Genomic DNA, 23,071 nt, shown 5'->3' with positions numbered 1-23,071 from the left:
TTATCTTCCCTAATTGGCAGATTCAGTAAAACTGATTTATCTTCATGGCATTTCACCGTGGTTGAATTTCTAACATGCCTCATAATAAAATGTTGTTGAAATGAAGATAGCAAAGGATCCTGTCACAGAATATACAGGAGCATATCTGTAATATTCACAGTGTACTTAGAAGATTTGCAAATATCTTTATCTTGCTCTTCATTTGAGTAAGGGAGCATGTGCCCTCTGGTATGAGCAGAATTTAAATCAATTTCTACAAACAAAACCTGTGTCTTTAATTTTACCATCTATAATCATCTTTAAGAAAATGGGGGATGACTTAATGATTTTAAGTCTATCTACACAAAAATCAAATAACTGAAATCTTATATTAGGTTGGAACTGATGTAGCAAAGGGAAGATACCTTTTGAAGTAGCTTTATGTTACTGATGTATTTTGTTGCCAGAAAGAGAGATTCCCCATTTCCCTTGATTTAAAAGTTTTAAGGGGGGGGGGGGAGACAAACAAACAAACAAACAACAACAAAAACCCAGCAAAGTGAATCAACAACTATTTAAGTAAGGCTTTAGTTTGAACTCATTTGCCCAAGAAGGTTTATCTTCTTTCATTTTATGAAACATGAAAACTAACAGAGTTTTAAATGTGTACTTTTCATATACATATTTCACAATATATAAATTCAATTTATCTTTGACACGATTCTACATATTTATACATAACAGTATGATAATTTGATATATGCATATATTATGTGATGATAAAATCAGGGTAAGTAGCAACTTAATTTTAAATTTGGATTGAGTTAAATAATTTTCTTCTCACCAAAATTAGTTCCAAGTAACAAAAGAGTATTGCTACCAATTGTTAGACTTTCTATTGACTGTTTGTGGGTTTTTTTGTTTGTTTGTTTTGTTTTTTGTTTGTCTGGTTTTTGTTTTTTTTTTTTTTTTTTTGGTGATACTGGAGACTTAACCCAAGGACACTGTACTCTGAGCTACATCCCTAGATATTTTTATTTTGAGATAGGGTCTAAGTTTCCCAGGCTAACTGAAACATGTATTCCTCCTGCTTCAGTTTCCCAATGCCTCCAGTCAAAGGCCTGCACCACCACACCCAGCTTCTTGTCTTAATTTTATAAAAACTAATGCATCCTTAAGTGTGTTTGAATGATTAGAGGTAGGATCTAGCCTCACTGAGCCAGCAAACCAATTGCTTCTCTTCTCATTATACACTTTATATGAATAAGTCCTGGATGTAAAATGTTTCATAATCAGCTTGCATATAATCCTTTGGATTTTTTTGTTTCAAATTATTTTTTTCAATGCAATTTCATACTCATCAGAAGCAGCATATTTTGAAGTAATGGACAATCTATTCAAATTTTATGGCAATATTAGTCAAATATTTTCCATTCCATTCACTTTATATCTTCTGGAGGAAAGTACAAAACATTCCAGGTAATTGTCAGAATATTAAGATCCTGGATGGCCTGTCTAACCTTAATAAAGAGTCTTTTCAGAGTGGCAAGCTAAAACCTTCCCTTGGAGTTGCTTTAAGTTATTCACACTTATCTTTTGGAGCCCTTCTTCATGGCTCTTCCTTTATATTCCCAGCATTCAGCATCTGCACCCTGCCTTCTGAAGTTCAATGTTACAGTGCTCATCTTGCATTTTCTTGAAATGCTTCATATTCCCAAATTAAACACATTAAAACCTCGAATGGAAGGAAAAACAGAAACCAACTAGCTCAACACACTTATTTCCTAAGTGAAGATATTTAGAGCCTGAGTGACTTAGTGGTTTCAGAAAAATCACAAATTTAGTTAGTGCTAGAAACCCGATTTCTAGGGCAAGAAGGCTGTCTTAAGTTAGATTCCTCTAAAACAGATCATGAAGGAAAAATATTGAAAACAGTGTATTTGGGAGTTGATTTCATAATGCATTATGAAAGTGTAATAATTTGAAGGAAGTTACTCTGTGGACAACTGGAATTCAGTCTTGCTGATGAATATGTAAGAGACTGTGAGGAACACACTTTAGAATTATCCCACCATGGTATATGGATTCTACGGGATTTATCTATCAACTCCCATCAATCATAGGTTAAGGCAGCACTGGTAGTGCTACAACTACTTCCTGTCCACACTTAAATTGGCCGAGATGCTTTTACATCTCAGTAACACCCTCAGACATAATGAGTCCATTGGCATATCCCCAAATTCTGTACATGAAACTTCCAACACAGGCCAAAGAGAAGAGGGCAGACAGTGGTCCACAAAAAGAGTGCATGATCCACACAAGTAAAATGGTACAATTAGAGAACTAGCACCAGAGTGATCTTCCTTCCTTCCTTCCTTCCTCAGCTGTTCAATTAAGATATAAGGCAATTAACATCACTAACAACATCCATGTGATAATTATAATAGATTTGATGCTTCCCCCCCCCATTACCATATCTCCAGCTCTTCTTAAATGCTTCATCCTAAACTGCTGTAACCAGTAGACTGCTTTATGGGCAGTAATAACAAGAACTAGCTCCATTTATTAACGAAATGTGTAGCTTATTAAATAATAAAAACCATGCATCTCTTGTCTTCATGGAAGAACTGTGAAGCTAGATCTGACAAATCATTATAAAATGAGGAAATTAAGTTGGAGAAAATATGGCTTTAGGAGGCATGAGTTAAGGGTGCAGACATTCCCTTAAATCTAAGAAACTTGGATCCTGAGAATTGCCACATAAAATAAAGGATACCCAGTTAAAAAAAAAAAAAAGTGAATTTCCAATAAGCAATGAAAAACTGGGGACATAAACTTTTAAAACATGTTGACTGTTTATCCAAAATTCAAATGTACCTAGACTTCTTGTATTTTTATTTGCTAAGTGTAGTATCCTTAATCCTGGGCCAGTCAACAAGATTTTATTTGCAAGTGTGTCCTCACAAACTGAGCAATGCTCTATTCCAACCATAAAACTCAGAGCTACATTTAACATTTTATAGTGTTTCTTAAAATGAAGCACACTCAGATTCTGGTTCAGAAATAGTTTTGTATAAATCTTAATCACAGAAACAACAAACGCCTTCAGACAACTAAAAATTAAAAGTTGAAGAGAGCTATGACAGAAATATTAAAATTAAAATGTTATATTTTACAGGAAAGCAATGTTACAGATCCTCAGTTTGTCTTCAAACTCGGCAAGTTCTAAATAACTACAAATTGAAGGTAAAAATATGTTAAAAATATGTTAAATATTCAAATGTGCATTGAAGGTAGTTCCTACAGAAACTGTCCCCTGAAACCAAAATTTTAGTAGGTCATATACCCTGAGTTATTCTGTCCCAGAAATAAGTTTGATGTTTTTTAAATACTGAAATCCTAGTTATGCTGTATTTGACAAAGTAGTATCTTGCTCTATTTTGTGTTTCTGTAAGAAATATACTTAAGATTGGGTAACTTACAAAGAATAGAAATTAATTTTCTTACAGTTCTAGAGGCTGAGAAGTCCAAAAATCAAGGTGCTAGCATCTGTTGAATATTCTTGCTGAGTCCTCTTGTGGAAGGGCAAACAATTGCCAAATGCTCATGAAGCTTCTTTTATAAGGGTCATAATCCATTCACCTGGGAAGAGCCTTCATAGTCTGATAATTCTTAAAGGCCCCACAGTTTACTACTATCACATTGGCAACTGAATTTTACGGGGTCCTATTTAAACCATAGCAACAAAGATTACAAAACATACTTGGCAAAATTTATTTTTAACTATTGTTGATTTGAAGCTTTAATTCTTTCTTGTCTATAAATCATGACTTGTGTGTTATATGTGTATGTAATACACATATACATACCGAGCTTGTTTTATAGTAGAAAACACATAGCATAAAATATGCTAACCTTATGTTGTTGTACTTGGCGTTTTAGGTCTTCAAGGTCAGGTCCAAGGGGCTCTTTCTCCATTTTCCTTGTTCTCTCTTCTGTTTTTGTCAGCCAGTCATTTAACTCTTTCAGTTTCTGATTCTGGAGATCCATTAGAACTTTATGTAAACTGAAAATTTGAAAAAAGTCTATTATTACCTCTAGTAAAGCAAATTATTTTTAGCAAACATGTAACAAGGTAAGACAGTTGATATTTATAATTTATGGCATATTCAAAATTTTCAGTATCTTTTGGACATTAAGAATGGCATAAGTAAAGCTCATTATCAATCACCTCTGAAACTATCATTTCTCAGGTTTATTAGAGATCATACATCCCAATTTCTAGAAAGATTCCCATAGTTAACAAAGCATGCATATGCTAACTAAAGTGTGAACAATATTTGGTAATTGAATTAGTAGTATATCTTTTTATTAAAATCCTAGTTATGATCTATTTGAAAAAATATTTCCCATTAGAAAAAAAATTCCCATTATTTAGTATTTGTGTGGTGGTTAAAGATGGCCACAAATCATTATTTTTAAAGTTAAATTAATTTCTTTTAAAACTCATACACAAAAATATTAAAATTTTACATATGAGGAACTGTGTGATATTTCAGTACATCCATACATTGCATAACCTTTAAATCAGGTAAAACATATCGTTCTCCTAACTTTATCATTTGATTATGGCAAACACTTTCAAAATCCTTTCTTAAAATATTTTTTTAGTTGTAGATGGACCCAATATCGTTATTTAACTTATTTCTTTTTATGTGGTGCTGAGGATAGAACCCACATGCTAGGCAAGGGCTCTACCTTGAGCTACAACCCCAGCTCCCCAAATCCTTTCTTCTATCTTTTTGAAATGTTATTTTTTTAAGATTATTATTTCTAGTCACCCTGCTGTGCTACAGCACTTCAGAATTTCTTACTCTATCTAACCACAACTGTATACCCAGTGATCAACTTTTCCTCATCCCTGACTTGTTTTGGCTAATTCAATGGAAAGAATTGACAATGAACCAGTTCTAAATTTAGGCTGTAAGAGAAATGACAGGATTTTTATTTTCTTTTAGAGCCCAGATTCCATGCTATAATGGAGGCAAGGCCACTAAATGATTAGTGACCATGTACAGGATGACCCTAGAATATGAAATGCTATCTTAGAAGTAAGTTTCCAGCTGAATGCAGCCCAAGGAGCAATCCCAGCTTCATCACTGGAAGCAGAGGAATAACCTGCCTGAACCCTGCCTATTTTCTTGATTTATAAGATCATAGTGAAATTATAAATTATTATTTTAAGACACTAAAATTTAAAGTCATTTGTTATGCAGAAATAGACAAAGAATTTTTTTTTTCAATGACACAGGAAATAATGGACTAGGCAATGAATTTAAAGTCCAAAGGCCAAGGTTCATAGCCCAGTGATAAGCCCTAGACCACATTCTAAAACCTTCTCAATTACAGATCCAGCATCAGGAACATTAGATAATACCTTGCCTGTCAATTACACAATTTTATAGTGAGGATGAAAATACAAATATGGCATAAGTTCATCCACTGATAGAACAAAAACTTAAGACTCAAATGAGAAATACTAACATTGATTTTAAGGTAAATATTATTTTCAATTTTTTTAAAAGTCATGTTTAAAGCATTTTTGAAAGTACAATATATTAAATACTGATCCTATAAGCAGGTACAATTTTAATTAGAAATTTATTACTCTTATTTATGGAATATTTACTAGAAATTTTCATTAACTGGCACATTTAAATATGCAAAATATATTCATAAGGAGTCTATAAAATTATTTTGATTGAACCATTTACAGACCTTTAACATTTTAGAGGCACAAATACCCTGAGGCACATGGAAATCAGACAGAAATGTAGACATTTTCTTTTTATGGAAACAGAGATGAAACATCCATTTAAGTGAAAGGAAAACTGAAAGTTGTTGTTTAAACCTCTTAGACAATGAATATCATCCCAGCATCACAAGGTATGTAAATAAATATTTTACTTTGTTGTTTTAGTCTATCCATTTGAGAATGGACCAGATAATAAGATTCTATGAGAATAAAAGATTTCATGAATACTGGATGCAGTATCATAACTTGTTTTTGTTGTTTTTTCCTGCTCAGTTTGTCATTATGTTAAGTTAAAAACTTTCACATTTCAAGACTGAAAAACGAACCCACAGTATTACTTACACTTGAATAAAAGTTTCAAGTCTAACACATATGTTTTATTAGAGTTAACAACAAAATTCATTTAAGAATGTCATTTATATTTTAGCTTATACACAGATATTTCATTCAACAAGTATTTATTGAGTTCTGTATGTATGCACGAAACTCCTATTTGTTAGACATGGGCAAAGAAAATACCTATCCTCACAGGGTACAGTGGCACACGCCTATAATCCCAGCTGCTTTGGAGGCTGAGGCAGGAGGTTCTCAAGTTCAAAGCCAACCTCAGCAAAAGTGGGGCACTAAGCAACTCAGTGAGATCCTGTTGCTAAATAAAACACACAAATAAAGGGCTGGGGATGTGGCTCAATGGTTGAGTGCCCCTGAGTCAATCTCGGGTATCCAAAAGAAACAAACAAAAAATCCTTGAATAGCCTGGAGAATCTTACAGGAATAGATAATTACAATCTGACAAGATCATCCTCTGAAAGGAAAATTCACTGGTGGGTGTGACAAATTTAGAAAAACAATAATATCCACCCAGGGAACCTCTGAAAAGAATTTAACTTTCTACAATTTTTCTTGGGATTACAGGAACAATTATGTTTAAGATAACATTTAAAACAGTTTTTACTTTTTCATTGTTGTTTTCTTAGATACCCTAATTAACCAGTAATGTTTGAACAGTCTTTATTGCTTTCTATGTTGGGGCTACATGAAACAAATTATCAGGTAGTAAAAGTTGCTGTGCTTTCTTCCTCCCTGAGGCCTCTAAAGAAAGAGCATTAATAAATGCATGTGAATTACAGGCCACAGGTCTCTGGATGAGCAGCAAGAAGGGAGTAGTGAGTGTCCCGTGTCAAGGCTAGGTCAGAGGAAGAAGTAAACATGAGGGGGTGCTATGAAAAGGTCAGATTAGGAGCCCTCAAAACACCACGACCCTGTGTGAAAGAAGGGGTAACTTCAGGGAGGGGAAAGCTAACCATTAGGTTAAAATGTCATGAATGCCAATATTAAAATAAATTGGTTAATGTTTACTCAACACTTTGGTGTGATGACCTTGCCATTAAATATTTTATATGTAGTAGTTCAGTGATTCCTAAACAATGGTATGCATTTTAGTTGTAGTTTTTAAAATAGTTTTGGGGGCTAGGGCTATACTTAGTGGTTGAGCACTTGCCTCACATGCATGAGACACTGAGTTTGATTCTCAGCCCCACATAAAAAAATAAATAAATAAAACAAAAGTATTGTGTCTACCTACAACTAAAAAAATAAAATAAAATAAAGTAAAATAAAATAGTTTTGATGGCACAATAAAAAAATTGGGTAAATTATTTTAATGTTTTACAGTGTGTATATGTATATATATTATATATATACACACACACATATATATATATGCTTTATATACATGTAGTGTACATTAAATTTTATATTCTCAATTTTATAATTTAGAAAGTAAAGCAGTCAAATTAAGTAAAATTATTAAATATATAATGATAAAATGGGTGCTGATAATAAAAAAATTAGGAAAGTGTAACATAATTGGCAAGTGTTTGGCAAATATTGAATTACCATATTGTTCCTCTTTACCACCAACTGAGGTATATTATACTATTGTTAATTTATTACTAAGGACACTGGAAGTTCAAAAGTCATAGGAACTTGCAAAAGGTGACAGAGTGGCATTTGAAACCAGTATAAAAATTGGAAACTATTTGTGATCCAAGTCTGTGCTCTTAACTTTGAATTATTTTACTTTGTCATGGAAATAATACTGTATTAGTTGGGCCATACAAATCGCTAATATTTTAGATTTTTGGTCCATAGAAAAGATAATTTCAGTACTGATCAACTTAAATATGATTGAAATGACAAGTTCTACACTTCCAACATTCCAAAGATGCAAATAAATTTGTGAAAATCATCTAATTCACACAGAAAATCTACCTTTCATCTACGAAACATAAGTTTTCAGTTTTCTTGATTTCCTTTTATTTTTTCAAGTGATCATGTAGAAGGGAAATAAAAGCAAAATGAAAATGGATTATACATATATGACAGGTGAGATAGTGGAATTGGGATAAAACAGTGTAGGGCAGGAGATGGTCCTGACAATACCTGAAAGCAAAAGTATGTCAGGATATGATACTAGGAACTGCTGCAACCAACTTCCACTCACTAAGATCATATAAGGACAGAGAAAGCTAACAAAATAGACTAAAATAACCTGGGACTTGGACAACATGGAGTTAGAGACTTAATGGTCCCTAGAGTCACCCCACCTGTGAATTTATTGTTCTATAACATAGTAGATATCAGGAAGGTTTTACCACATGCAGTATGTCTAAATACAGATTCTAAGTTAACAGATCTATGATGGGGCCTGAGGTTCACTTTTCTAAGTTCCCAAGGGATGCCTATGGGGTTAGTCTATATATCACACATTAAGGAATACTGGTATAATGCACTCTGTGTGTTGGGTTTTTGTTAGTTGCAATAAAAGGCAATCTAGGAAATTCCATTTTTCAAACAATTTTACTAGAGGGCTGGGGTTGTGGCTCAGCAGTAGAGCGCTCACTTCACACATTCGAGGCCCTGTGTTTGTTCCTCAGCACCATATAAAAAATACATAAACAAAATAAAGGTATTGTTTACAACTAAAAAATAAATATTAAAAATATTTACTAGAGATTTGTCTCTTAGCTGACACCCTACTATGGGAATATATCTATATGCACACGAAGGGAGTCAATGGGAACACTGGATATGTTTTATAGAAACTCTGTTAGAGTATATATAAAAAGGCATTCATTGTCTAACCAGGGCTATCCAAAAGAATTCACTATGATGATGTCAATATTCTTTCTGCACTATCAAATATGATTACCACTAGCCATGTGGGGTCAATGTGAACTAAGAAGTTGAATTTGTAACTATATTTAATTATAATAATTTTAATTCAGCTACACATTGCGAGTGGCTGCAATATTGGACAGCACACAACTCTAAATCAACAGATAGACTGACAAAAGTCACAAACCATTATTTAAGTCCTTACCTACACCATTTCATTATACCCTGTAATATGTATAAGGAATGATATCCTGGGATCAGGAATCTAACAATAAACACAGAAGAGAATTTTTTGAAATTTTCATTTTCTAGACAAATTTGTAAATGCAAAATGGTACCTGTTTTCATTAATTTTAGCCTATTATTTGATGGTCTTAATAGCAATTATTGGGCATTATAATGCATTAGAAAATTATATAAAATATTAGGGCTGGGGTTGTGGCTCAGTGGCAGAGCGTTTGCCTAGCATATATGAGGCACTAGGTTTGATCCTCAGCACCCATAAAAATAAATAAAATAAAGGTCCATTGACAACTTAAAAATATTTTTTAAAAAATTATTTAAAATATTAAAAAAATATATAACCATATTTTAGACAGTATTCAAATACAGGTATAAACATATGGACTTTGTAAATCCTGGAGAATTATAATTAAAAATTACCAAGAAGTATGAACTCTTTAGGAAGAAGACCAGTTCCTGGGCCCAATTTCCTAGAATTCACCATTATCTGCTAATATGCTATTCTCAAATAAGAATACAACTAGTTAAAGGAAGTGAAATATTATTTTGAATGTCTACATTATAAAAGAACTGCCAACAGTGTTCAATTAACATATCTCACATGCAAAATAAATTATTGGAGGGATACCAGTATGAATTAGAGACACTGAATTTTCAATGCACTTTTTACTTTCAAATATACATCAATTAGTAACTAATATCAAACTGATGAAAGTTAAAAAAATTATTTACTTATTGAAAATGATTCAAAAAGCTTAGCAAACTGGTTACAATGGCTGGATCATATGGTTTTGATTTTAACTCAACAATCATTTAAATTGCAACTAGATGCTTCCAGAACACCAATATATGCTAAATATGTAGTTATGTTAACACCCTTGTTTGGGTTTTTGCTTCATTTCCCCATCAAGAAAATTATTAAAATACATGAGTCTCAGTCCAGGTTTAGTTTCAACTATCATGAAGAAATGGATTAGTGGAATTTATGCAAATAATGCCTTAAGAAAAAAAAAATCTGTTCATTAGAATCAATGAGAGAACTTTTCAAACTGATGTCCCAGCCCATGAACAGACCAGTTCAATCAGAATGTCTGGGAATGGAGCCCAGGCATTGATACTTGAAAAAAAAAAATCTCCTGCCAGGGATTCTAATGACCATCCAGGGTTGAGAATAACTGGGCTGGTGTTCAGGAATCAGCCATAATTTTCACTTCAGCCTTTGGATACAATTAGCAAATGTTTGAGAGTTGAGTCTGGTCATCATGGCATATCAGAGTTAACATGAACCAGATGTATGGAGATTACATGGAGGCAGAATATGACACATAATTATGTCATTACTGTTGTACTTATAAACTGTGCTATAGAGGTCATAAATAATCTATTAAATAGCAATTTGGCCTGGTAAAATTGACACTTAAATATAATTTTATGATAAATAATATTCTTTGTCATATAAGAGAGGTATTATTATGATAAATCCTACTCATGCAGGATATTATATTAGCCCTAATTAGCCTTTTGGTTTATATGAACCAAAAGGCAAGCAAGAAGAGGTAAGAGAGTGGGAACTCAACTGGTTTGGCCTTGGAGCCTGCTTCACCATCATCCTATACTACGTATGCTAAGGTTAATTTTGTAGAAATGAAGTTTATTTATCTTCTTCATTTTCTTTAAGGCACTAATTATAAAATATGACCAAAAAAAAAAAAAAAACAGGAGAAAGAAGAGGATCATTCGATGGGATTTTAGAAAGTGATGTCATTAACAGATATTTTACACTTTGTTGACACCAAAATGCAAATTACAGTTGATACTGTTGAGATAGTTGTTCTCAGTCTAAGCTCTATTTTAATGACAGAAAACACAATAATTCTGAGACCCTTTCTCCTTCAAACATGATTACAATGTAAAATGAATGACCAAATATTTTACATAGTTAGGTGTATCATTAAATAGAGCATTTAGAAAACATGATATATTTGATGCCAGAAATAATACTGAAAGTTTGGTCCTTGTCCCCAATGCCAATTCATGATAAATTAATAATGAGGACACAATTTTGAGAAAAAGGAATAAGAAGGTTTATTGCTTTAATAGCAAAGGAGAAGCACAGGAGACTCCAGTCCCAGAGGCTATGGTTCTGCCCATCAGGGAGAAGAGAGAGCTTTTAAAAAAGCTATTCAAGGGCTGGGCTTGTAGCTCAGTAGTGGAGTGCTTGCCTCGCATGTGTGACATGGCACTGGGTTCCATCCTCAGCACCACATTACAAAAAAATTAAGTAAAGGTATAAAAATTAAAGCTCTTCAAAGGCCACATTCCAGGTGTGCCCTAACAGGGAGTCCCAGGTGCACCCTGATGTGTGTTGAAATTCACTTGTTTATTTGGTAGATAGTCACTTTCTAGTTTCCTTTGACATCTCCTTTCTGTGCAGAACAGATAAATCAATGGTCATCTTGTTCCCTGCCTCCAAATTAGGAAGGGGGAGCAGGAGAAGAGAAAAAGAAAAATATGTCCTTTCTAAAATAACCAAGGGTATATTCATAAAGGTGAAGAGCACCACTGTTACAGAAATGTAAACATTGCTTTAAAATAGGAATGAAATGTTGAATTTTTAAAAGAAAAGTTTTGGTTATGTATATGTAAATGCATATAAATGTGTTCTGGTTGTATGGTAGTAATGAATAAGTCATAGCAAACAAATTAGTTTTTCAACTCCCAAGGTTGTAACATTTATCAAAGCTCAATGCATGCCACATGAAATATACACTTTGGATCTAAAATACAAGTAAATACAATGTCCCTAAAATGTGTAAGACTTCAACCACCACTATTAACTCTTCTATAATTTTATTACTACTACCAGCACCAACATTGCCCTCATATTGCCACATTAAATTTCTGAATGTGTGCCTTCAGTATCAGTGGAGGTAGTTCATGCCTCCTACCCTCTTGTATCATTATGTCTCAACAACTAGATCCTCCTCCCTCCCAATCCTGGACATTCTTTATAAGACCCAGCTGCAAAGCCTGATGTTGGATGGTGTTCTTGTGCCCAGAAAACTTAAACACTGAAATAGGAGGCATTTTTGTAAAAAAGCAATGTGTCTATCCTCCTCTTTATAGTACTACTGTCATGGAAAGCTTGGTCCTTGTCCCTGATGCCAATACAATAACAAGGACATGGTTTTGAGAAAAAGGAAAAAGAAGTTTTATTACTTTGCTAGCAAAGGAGAAACACAGGGGACTCCAATCCCAGAGGCTGTGGTTCTGCCCAGCAGGGAAAACGGAGGGTTTTTAAAGAACCTATTCAAAGGCCACATCCCAGGTGTCCCCTGACTACAGGGGATCCCAGGTGAAATTCACTTGTTAATTTGGTAGATAGTCACTTCCTACTTCTCCCCTTGACATATCCTTCCTGTGGAAAACAGATAACTCAGGGTAATCTTGATCCCAGCGATGCATTCAAAAGGTGAAGTGGACCACTGTTACACTACCTCTCCCACTAATGGATATCTTAGGCCAAGGGAGAAACCAAGAACAGGCCATTTATATTTCTCGAAAATTCCTGATGATTATAATAGTTACCATTATGTGACACCATGTAACATGATCTTAGAGGCCAAAGTTTTCCAACTACAACCTCACAATAAATATTTTTAAAAGAACCTAAATTCCTCTTCCTACAAATGGAAATGAAATTTTCAATCTTCCCCGACATTAAACATGCAGTAATATTTATTTTAACTCATAATAGAATATGAAAATAACATTGTTTTTATAAAGGATTCTGTGAGAGAAAATTTTAAAATGTGTCATTGTTTTCAAAGTCTCGATTTATTTTATTCCTTCATTCATTTTGCTTGGTAACAATTTGATTACTAATATTCTTCAACTACCCAGTGGAAGATTAAATTTCAAAATGTAAACAAATTCATTTGCATTTTGAAAACATAAATTCAAAATAGTAACAGTAACATAATAAAGAAGCTACATGGCTGGATGAAAAAGATTCTTGTGGCAAATACATTATGGCAACCCTCAATTCAGTCTTCTTGATTAAATACTTAAAAAGTGAATCAAGATACTCACAGATTGTCATCACAAACCAAGGATCACTACGAAGATACAATGATTGGATGATTATTTAAACTACCTCTAATGAGAATGGGTAATGTTGACCCTCTGAGATTATATTCATTTATATGGCAATAGAAGCCCACTTTCAACTTCACTAATTTTGCCACTACATAGGATCTGGCAAAATGCCTGGCACAGCTAGACACATGATAAATATTTCTTCAGTGAATAAGTAGAATAACTTAATTATCAACCAAGCATAAGGAAACAGTACAATAATTCAGACACTTTTCCAAACAGAAATATTGGAATTAAGATTACAAAAAATGTTAACTTTGGGCTGGGGTTATGGCTCTGTGGTAGAGTGCTTGCCTGGCATGTGTGAGTCTCTGGGTTCAATCCTCAGCACTGCATAAACATAAATAAATAAAATAAAGGTATAGTGTCCATCTGCAACTAAAATTTATTTTTAAAAGTCACCATCTATTAGATCTGTTTTTAAGACCATTTATTAAATTAATTTTAATCATTTTAATCAGAATGTAATCATTTTACCATTTGTCAGATGGGCATATTGTTTCTCTAACATGCCTATCTCACTCCTGTCTCAGAATATTTCCACTTGTATATTCCCATTGCCTTAACTATCTGCATTGCTTTTTACTTCCCTTTGTTTAGGGCTCTTCTTAAATACTACCTCATCAGGGAGGCCTTCTTTTATTTATATTAACAAACAATGTTTCACTCATTATCCTCTGCCTTATTTTCATTTTGATAATTTAACCACATATGACATCATATGTATATATATTTTAATTGTCTTCTTTCAATAGAATATAAGTTCAATAAGAGATGGAATCTGTCTTGTTCACTCAATAACTAACATAGTACTGGAACTATGGTAAGTAATAAATGTTAGTTGGATGGATGAAATAGGGATTAAACTTAATTTGGTAATTATCATTATTTATGAGAGAACATTCTGCCAAAAATGCTGCTCTCTCATTTCTATGAATTCTAGAGATTTGGCTTTCTTGTTTATAATTTAAAGTATAAGAGACACATACTTTATATTAGTTAAAAAAAAAGAATGTTGACATTAACAGAATTAGTTGTTGACATTAACAGCATTTTCAGAAAAAAAAGATACTGTGGCCATATCCATTTACAACTTGACCAAATGCCAGGGTAATATATAAATAACTGTTGCCTCTCATTAGGCCAGCAATATGTTATCAATACTCTTATATTGTATCTATTATATATTCTTGCTCCAGAGTCTTCATATTCCATTAGTTACCTATCGGAAATGGTATTAATACATGCTCTGCATGAAACATCACTAGCACAATTTCTGGAGCTTCTGAAAAAATAAGATATTTGTTCCACCGTACTTGATAGAAAAATATAGAGAGAAAGTGTGTAAGTAGAGGTATACAAAGGAGGTTGGATTAATACTATTTTATGCCAAGAATGGTGGGGCACCACTATTATTCCAGCAACTTAGGAGTCTGAAGCATATCAAGTTCAAGTTCAAGTTCAAGGCCAGCCTCAGTAACATATTGAGAACCCCTAGCAATTTAGCAACACCCTGTCACAAACTAAAAAGTAAAATAAAATATAAAGTGTAGCTCAATTGTGAAGCAACACTGGATTCAATCACCAGTATCTATGTATGTATGTATATATGTATGTATCTATCTTTCTCTATATATGTATATGTTATATATAATTATATATTACAATGTATAATTTATATATATAATATATATATAATATTTTGTAATCATTTTAGCTATTTCAGTGCTTCACAAAATAAATATGTTTAGGAATCACCTAGGATCTTGTTAAATTTCAGATTCTGATTCCGCAGATCAGACTGAGAACAAAGCCTGTGTGTTTTTAACAAGTCCTCAGGTAATGCTAATATTGCTAGTCCTCAGGCCACTTTGATCTGAAAGAAATTATCATTCTGACATTACTGGATGAAGTAAAAGAAAATCAATGATTTCCCAAACTGCGATATAATATTACAAGTAGGAGTTGAGATTATGCAGCTTTAAAATTACAACAAATTCAGTTCAAACATAGAGCTACCTGAAGTATTTTATTGTGCGGTTCATCCATCCATCCATTCATATATTCATATATGTAATATGTTAGTCACTTCATTTGGGGAAAAACAACTCACCATTTGTTCAGCACCTCCTTTACTCTATACACTCTCACATATATTATTTCATTTCAAGATTGGAACATACATTTTGGGGGATAAAAGATGAACCATATTTGTTAGACATATTTTTCTCTCCAGTCAATGTGTTGATGTTAATTCCCAATGATTTTCCACGTTATCAGTTGTGTTTTTACCCATATTCTATTCATATCGCTCTTCCTGCTGATGTAAACCAGAACATAACTTCACTTGGCCTCCTTACTGACTTGCTTTCATGTTTTTCCCATACCAGCACAAAGGTTTTAGTTTTCCCCTGCATGTCCTAACCACAATTATCAGAGAAGTTGATGGAACTTGCTGTGCTTATCTTTATGAATCCTTGTAGAAATGCCAGTAAATCTCTTTTGCTCTCTGCAGGTTGCATTTTTCAATCAAATTAATTAGTTTATTCATAGAGAAGAAAATCTTCTGTTGTCCCTACACCAGTTGTCTTCTTGTACTTCCACAGTTGGAAGTTTTGTCTTTTTCCTCTCTCTCCCTCACCTCCTACTACCCTTAGGGTATTATGCTACATAAAACGGAAGCAAAACAAAAATCATTTAGCTTCTTTCTAACTTAGGATTTCTTACTGAAGAATGTCAGCAGACATTGGGTTGTTTTCATTGTTTTGTTTTGATTAATGAAACCAGTATCACTTAACTCTCTTATTTCTATGTGATAGGCATGCTTAGAGATTTGTAACTAACCAATATCAGCATAGTGATTCTAAACTACCAGTTCACAGCATGTCTTAACAAACGTCTTCAGTGTATTAGTTTTCACTTCATCATTAATTTATATGCATGGGTACCAGAACTGGGGAGGAAAGAAAAAAGGAAGGAAAGAATCAAATGAGAGTGGAGTAAAAAAAAAAAAAGTGGAAGAAAGGAAGGAAAACCATTAATATTTTTATGTTTTAACTGAATTCTTTGTGTGCATATTTTAAATGTCTTCATTGTGAAAAAATAATTTCAAATGCAATTTTCATCATTCTTATCATGCAGAAAAATTCTCAAATATACTCTTTGAAAAAAAATGAATGAAGTAATTTGAGTTGGATTATATATATGGAATATATATATATATATATATATATATAGAGAGAGAGAGAGAGAGAGAGAGAGAATGCAAATTGATATGATATGGTTAAAGTACTTAACCTATGAAAAAACATGTTATTTTTAAGTATGATCTTTCTTTACATTTTATAATAATTTCGCATTCACAAACTACTTTTTTCAAACTATATCTCAACCAGCATCTTTTATTGGTGTATTAGTCTCACAGACCTGTCATTGTTGTATGAATCAGTTGAAACCAAGAATCACAGAGGAGAAGTATATTGCCCCAGTTCACATTTAAAAAAATGTTTGAGAAATTGAGAGCTTCTCCTTTAAATAAACTGGTGAAGATTTTAGACACAGTGAAAATGAGAGAATGTTATTACTCATTTCTAAAAATCTTATTATTTTGAATAATTATTGTTTATAAGACAAATAGCAGTTCCTAAATGTATAAAAGTAGTGCCTGTAAGAACAAAGCAAGGATTACTATTTCCAAAGCAAAAATCATTTTAACTGTTAAAAAGGGAAAAAAAAATGAACTAAAAATAAATACAAAGAAAAGGCTAAACACAACTACTACCTTGTTTAAAACACTAAAATATGGCATATTGCAATGCACTAATAACTGTCCTCCCTTTATTCCATGGCTTAGCTAATATGCCTTCTTTTTTAATTTTTTTTTTTTTTTTTTAGTTTTAGGTGGACACAATACCTTTTTATTTTTTTATGTGGTGCTGAGGATCAAACCCAGGGCCTCACACATGCGAGAAGAACACTCCACGGCTGAGCCCCAGCCCTAGCCCCTTATATGCCTTCTTGACAGGTCTCCTACTTAAAGCCTTCTATGGCTTTTTCCTTCAACTCAGTCTAGAACTCAATGCCCTTATCTTTTACCTTTAGTGAGGCTGCCATATATTATCAGGTACCTACTTGTATTTCAATCATATATCATGCCTTATCTCTCTAAGCTTCCCTCCTGCAACTCTTCAGTCCCATAGGCCTTTTGATCCCTCCACCAAGCTGACCTATCCCTCTTTTATGGCCTTTGGATGGTTATTCCTACTGCCTGAAATACTCTTCATCCTTATCTGCAAATGCCGATTTCTTCCAATCATTCAAATCTCAAGCTAAATGATACTAACATTCAAAGTCCTTCCTGGATCACAAAGTTGAAAAGTAGCCCCTCAACCACTCTAACATACTACCTTTCAGTCTCTTTAAAATCTATATTCCTATTTGCTATTTTTCTTGTTTGTGGTCTTTTTATTATTGGCTGTCAGTGACTCCAGAATATAAGCTCCATGAGATCTGGGACTTTATCTCTTATGATTACTATTGTGTTCTCAGTGCCTTGAGTTGTATCATAACTCAATGTCTTCCAATAATGTTATTAATATACATATATATACACATTATATGTACATTAATATATATGTACATTAATATACATATATATTACATATATATATCACAATGAATATATATCAAACAATTTGTTGTTAGTAAATATATTGGTAGATAAAATTAACAAATGCTGAATATAAATGTTTTTAAATTTTAATTGCAAGCTTATCTTTATTTCAAATTTTCTTTTTTACTTTTGTTATATCAATTTAAGGACTCTTGCATGTTTTCAGTTATACCTAATATGCTTAGAGAAAACATAATTATCATTCCTCTCATCCCTAAACCTAGTCTTAGGCAGGGATAATGGCTTCTGACTTGTCTATCCACATCCTTTCTTTGGAAGAGAGAGATAAGAAGTATAAACTAATGCATTTTTGGTTACTACCAATTTACTTGTCTAAATCAATAGTATGTTTGATAATAATATGTAATGCTCCAAACTGAAGTTAGTCATAAGTATAATGATTATGATAGAAAAAACTTGCTGATATTAATTTAAAGCATTAAATAAAATCTAGAATTAATATTTTTGAATGACAATGTCCTTTGTTCCTAATCAGATTTTTGTTTCCTCCCACAATACTATTGTCAAAAATAAGGCCCAGCAAAATTTGCATGATGCCTTATCTCATTTAATAGAATTTAATAGGTTTTATGCATGAACATGCACAAAGTTAGCACAAGTGGCATCAAATTCTCAGTTATCCACAAACATTCGTATTTCTCAATTTGCTTTGTTTAAATAAAATTTTGTGTATGTGTATTCAAAGTAATTATCTAGAAAATACTATGTTTTACAAGGGGTTCCTTATTAGTGTCTCAATTTTAATATTCTTAAGTTGTTTTCATGAAAGCTATGATGACTAAAAGGTTGTTCTTGCATTCCTGATGATCATTCTAAAAATCTTAACACAAAAAAGTACCCCAATTTTTCCTGTGATCAAAGGTATTTCTATGCTGAACTTATTTAAGTAGTACTATTGCCACTTTAGGATTTTTATCATCCATTGTGATGTGGGTGAGAAAATCACATACACATTTTGTATGTATGAACATTGGGTATCATCTAATGATAGATGTCCCTTTAACAAGGGGATTTTTTGAAATAAAATTTTTTAAATGTTATAATAATAGAAGACGTGGAATTTCAATTCCAGTTGGAATTATCTTTCTCGCAACTCATTTTCACACTGCAATTAATTAATTGATTAGTATGAATAATTAATACCATGTTGTTAGTCCTAATGAAAAAAGGGAGCACAGGAATAATGGGGAAATGTATTTAGTTCCCTGAAGAATATTGAAAAATGAAGTTCTCAAAAGAGAACACTGAAGTATCAGTATGGGAAGGTCAGTAAAAGAGGAGATTGAATTTTTAACTTTTTTTACCCCTGAGGTTACTCTAGTTAAGTCACATAGATCATTGCAAAAAGAAGTTATAGCTTGTAGACAGTTGGCATATGACCACAAGTAGGTGGTTCTATATCTTATGATTTATGATGATAAATGAGTGAAGTAAATAAATTGACCTGTGGGTATTAGGGGGAGGCAAACTCAATACTTATAACTATTATAATTCTCACCTCCAAGGTTAGTTGCAATCATTTCAGCAGGGAAAACATGTCAATATGCATAGACTAATATCTCTTAGCTTGGAATATTGATATAGTTTTGAAAATTCTTTCTTAAATAGGCCTTACTATTCTTTCAAGAAGACATGAGCTTAAAAATGTGTTTTTCCCCTCCCTTTTGTCATACTATAATTTAGTACTGGAATAGCAATCCTCCCAGCATATCTAATGAGTTTCTTTAGTCCTATTTTAAAGCTTTTAATCTTTATAAATAATAGCTAAGTAAACTTAAGGCACTTGGACAATTTTGTTAGCTTAATGTATTCAAATCCACAGTTGGCACTTCATTTCTTTTCATTTAAAAATAAATCTATCTTGTCTCGATAGGCTCTACATGAATACACACACCTAACAATATAAATCAAAGCAACACATCCAGAATGATGAAATCTGCTTTTTACCTTTACAAGAAATATGCTATTTTCAGAAAGGTCTCAAAAACTTTTTATTAAGTCAATATAAAATCTCAAAATAATTCATAGTCATACTGTACTTGAATAAGGATTTCTAAATGCAGTTGAGAAACTTTTTTTTTATTATTTCAAGAAGATTTCCATAAACAGATGAGTAACTCTTTAATATCTTCATGGGCTTTTCCTTGAGAAGAGAAGTTTCCTGTCAACTGTAGCTAATAGGTGATTTTATGTACATGGATTCCTGTGTATGCTTCTGTGCCTTCTACATTCATTATGACAAAATGTTGGATATTCTTAAAGCATAGTTCTATAGATAACAGTCTACCTATGTGATATCTCCACTTCTGTTGCAAAACTGAAAACCCATAGTTACTGACGTGACAATCCAACTATAATGTCTCATGAAGAAAAGCCACAAGCCTTAAGAACAAACTGAGAATCCAGCCTAAGCCACCAAGCTGCATCAAAATAATAGTAAGATTCTAAACCTTGCTCTTTTTATTTAATTTTTTCACAGTATATTGATAAACCTTTATTTTATTCATTTATATGCAGTGCTGAGAATCAAACCCAGTGCCTCACACCTGCTTGGCAAGTGCTCTACCACTGAGCCACAACTCCAGCCTGCTCTTTTTATTTTGAGATGGGGGGGTCTCACCAAGTTGCCCTGGCTGGCCTTGAACTCATGATCTTCCTGCCTCAATCTTCCAGGTAGCTGGGATAACAGACATGTGCCATCTTATCTGGATAAATTTGCTATTTTTGTTAGTTAAATATAAATGAAGACTTACTTGCTTTGTTTTTCCATGCTAGCTACCCTGAGGCATTCCCATCTTGAATTTAGGAGATTCATTTGTTCTTGTACTTCAGTTTCTTCATCTTCTGATAATTTTCCTGCTCCAATCAGCTGACTTCCCAACTGTAGAACACTACCAACTCGTCCCTGATGGGATGTCAAATCCATCATATATCCCTGACAAAAAAAAAAAAAAAAAGTTAACAATTATAATAAATGCTTTATGCAATTGAATTTGATTTATTTTTTGAGTTTTAAACCTGTAGTTCATTAAATGTATGTTCCCATTAAAAGTATTTCAATTTTGGGGTTTTTTTGGGGGGAGGGGGTACCAGGGATTAAACTGAGGGGCACTCAACCACTAAGCCACATCCCCAGCCCTATTTTATATTTTATTTAGAGACAAAGTCTCACTGAGTTGCTTAGTGCCCCACTTTTGCTGAGGTTGGCTTTGAACTGGCGATCCTCCTGCCTCAGCCTCCCAAGCCACTGGGATTACAGATGTGTGCCATGGCACCCTGCAGCATTTCAATCTCAAATGAAACTGTAAACCATTTTTTTTTTAGTTGTCAATGGACTTTGTTTTATTTATATGCAATGCTGAGAATTGAACCCAGTAACTCACACATGCTAAGCAAGCACTCTACCCACCAAGCCACAACCCCAGCCCTGTAAACCATTTTTTAAATATTTATTTTTTTAGTTGTAGTTGTACACAATATTTTATTTCTTTATTTTTGTGTGGTACTGAGGATTGAACCCAGGGCCTTGCACTTGCTAGGCAAGTGCTCTACCACTGAGTCACAATCCCAGCCCTGTAAACATTTTAATAGGAATTAAAGTTACTATCTTAGGACACTTTCTATAGAAGCAAACCCTGAGAGAGAGATTTTAGTGCAAGTGATTTATTAAGAAAGAGCTCCCAGAAGGACGTGCAGGAGTACTGAAGAAGCACCAAAGAATGTAGGAAGGAGAGGAAGCCAAGCAAGCATATTATCTTGGGCTTTTCCTTCAGAAGAGAAGTTTCCTGAAGTCTCCCTCTGAAGGTAGTACAATCCACTATCACTCAGGTATTCTGAGGTATACTTCAGAATTATGATTTTTGATGATAACTGTTGGAACATACCTATATTTGAACATACCTAAGAATTATCCCTTGTTATTGCCTTGGCATAAGGGGGCTGGGATTTTAAATTCTTACAGGAGTCATTGGCAAACCAGATCTTAACCCCTTGGAGAGTTGTTCTCCAAAAGAGAACTTCAAGTACTGGCTGATGAAATCCTAAGCACATAAACATTATTTGTTTCCATCTCAAAATGAAACTATATTTACAAATTATAATGCTCTTTTATAGAGTAATTGAGGAAAAAGAAAGGGGGACTTGCCATTATAAGTCATGTGCTTGATTTCATAAATCAATGCTTTTTGTTTTACCTCATGAGTATGAAATTGTTCTTTTACTTCTTCTACATCATTCGAAATCTCTCCTTGTGCTTGCAATGTGTCTTCAGCAGAAAGAAGCCATGAGAGTACTTCTTCTAAAGCTGTTTGGTAACTGTCCAGGTTTACTTCAGTCTCCATCAATGAACTGCCAAATGACTTCTCTTCAGAAGCTTCCAAATGCTGAACAATAAAATAAATTGGGTGTTATACAATTAGTGTCTTTGCAGACTGTTCCAGTACATTAAATGATAAATCGAATGAAATATTTAAATGCTAGAAATGTCCACTTGCATTATCAGAGACATGAACAGCAGACACATACAATACCAAGCCTGCATTTTAACATCCTCACAAATACACAGATTCACAAATGACAGCTGGCATCCACACTAAATTAACATTTTATTAATGCTCTTCTGGATTACTATAAAGAGTGAATTAGTATATGATCTTTATAGGTTGCCTTTAAAATGCTATGCAATTTTATCCATAGGTTATATTTTCCAGTTCATATTTAAAATATTTTACACATACATTACTGGAATTATATTTACATGTATTTGGAATTCCTTTAAAGGAAACGTTTCTTCCAAGATGACCTTGTATAAGAAAATATTTCCAAAACTTCACAGAACAGTAAAAGTATCAATAAGAAAATAACTGTGTGTGTAGAGGAAATGAAGATAAATTTTTAAAAAATATGTTGAAGACTTGTCTAAAACTTCTAACAGGATAAAAATATTTATAAACTTTAGCATTTATTTCCAGGAGACAAATAACTTAACTAGCAAGACAATTTCT

At 33.1% G+C, this 23,071-nt stretch overlaps 1 protein-coding gene across 11 annotated transcripts in view; it reads right to left on the bottom strand.

Annotated features, from left to right (window-relative positions):
- Dmd (dystrophin) overlaps window positions 1-23,071 on the bottom strand; it is a 2,205,817-nt gene that overhangs the window by 1,537,328 nt on the left and 645,418 nt on the right. For all 11 annotated transcript variants that reach the window (XM_058572890.1, XM_046425263.2, XM_046425265.2 and 8 more), the window contains 3 exons: window positions 22,262-22,450; window positions 20,822-21,003; window positions 3,895-4,045 (listed from right to left, as the gene is read on the bottom strand). In XM_058572890.1, coding sequence (XP_058428873.1) covers window positions 3,895-4,045; window positions 20,822-21,003; window positions 22,262-22,450 — 522 coding nt within the window. The remainder of the gene's footprint in view (window positions 1-3,894; window positions 4,046-20,821; window positions 21,004-22,261; window positions 22,451-23,071) is intronic.

This window comes from Marmota monax, unplaced genomic scaffold (assembly GCF_021218885.2).
Source record: "Marmota monax isolate L192 unplaced genomic scaffold, Marmota_monax_Labrador192_F-V1.1 WCK01_AAM20220418_F8-fsc00075, whole genome shotgun sequence".
Classification (NCBI taxonomy): Eukaryota; Metazoa; Chordata; class Mammalia; order Rodentia; family Sciuridae; genus Marmota; species Marmota monax.
Note: the sequence above shows the minus strand (reverse complement) of the source record. Positions and strands in the feature narration are given on the sequence as shown.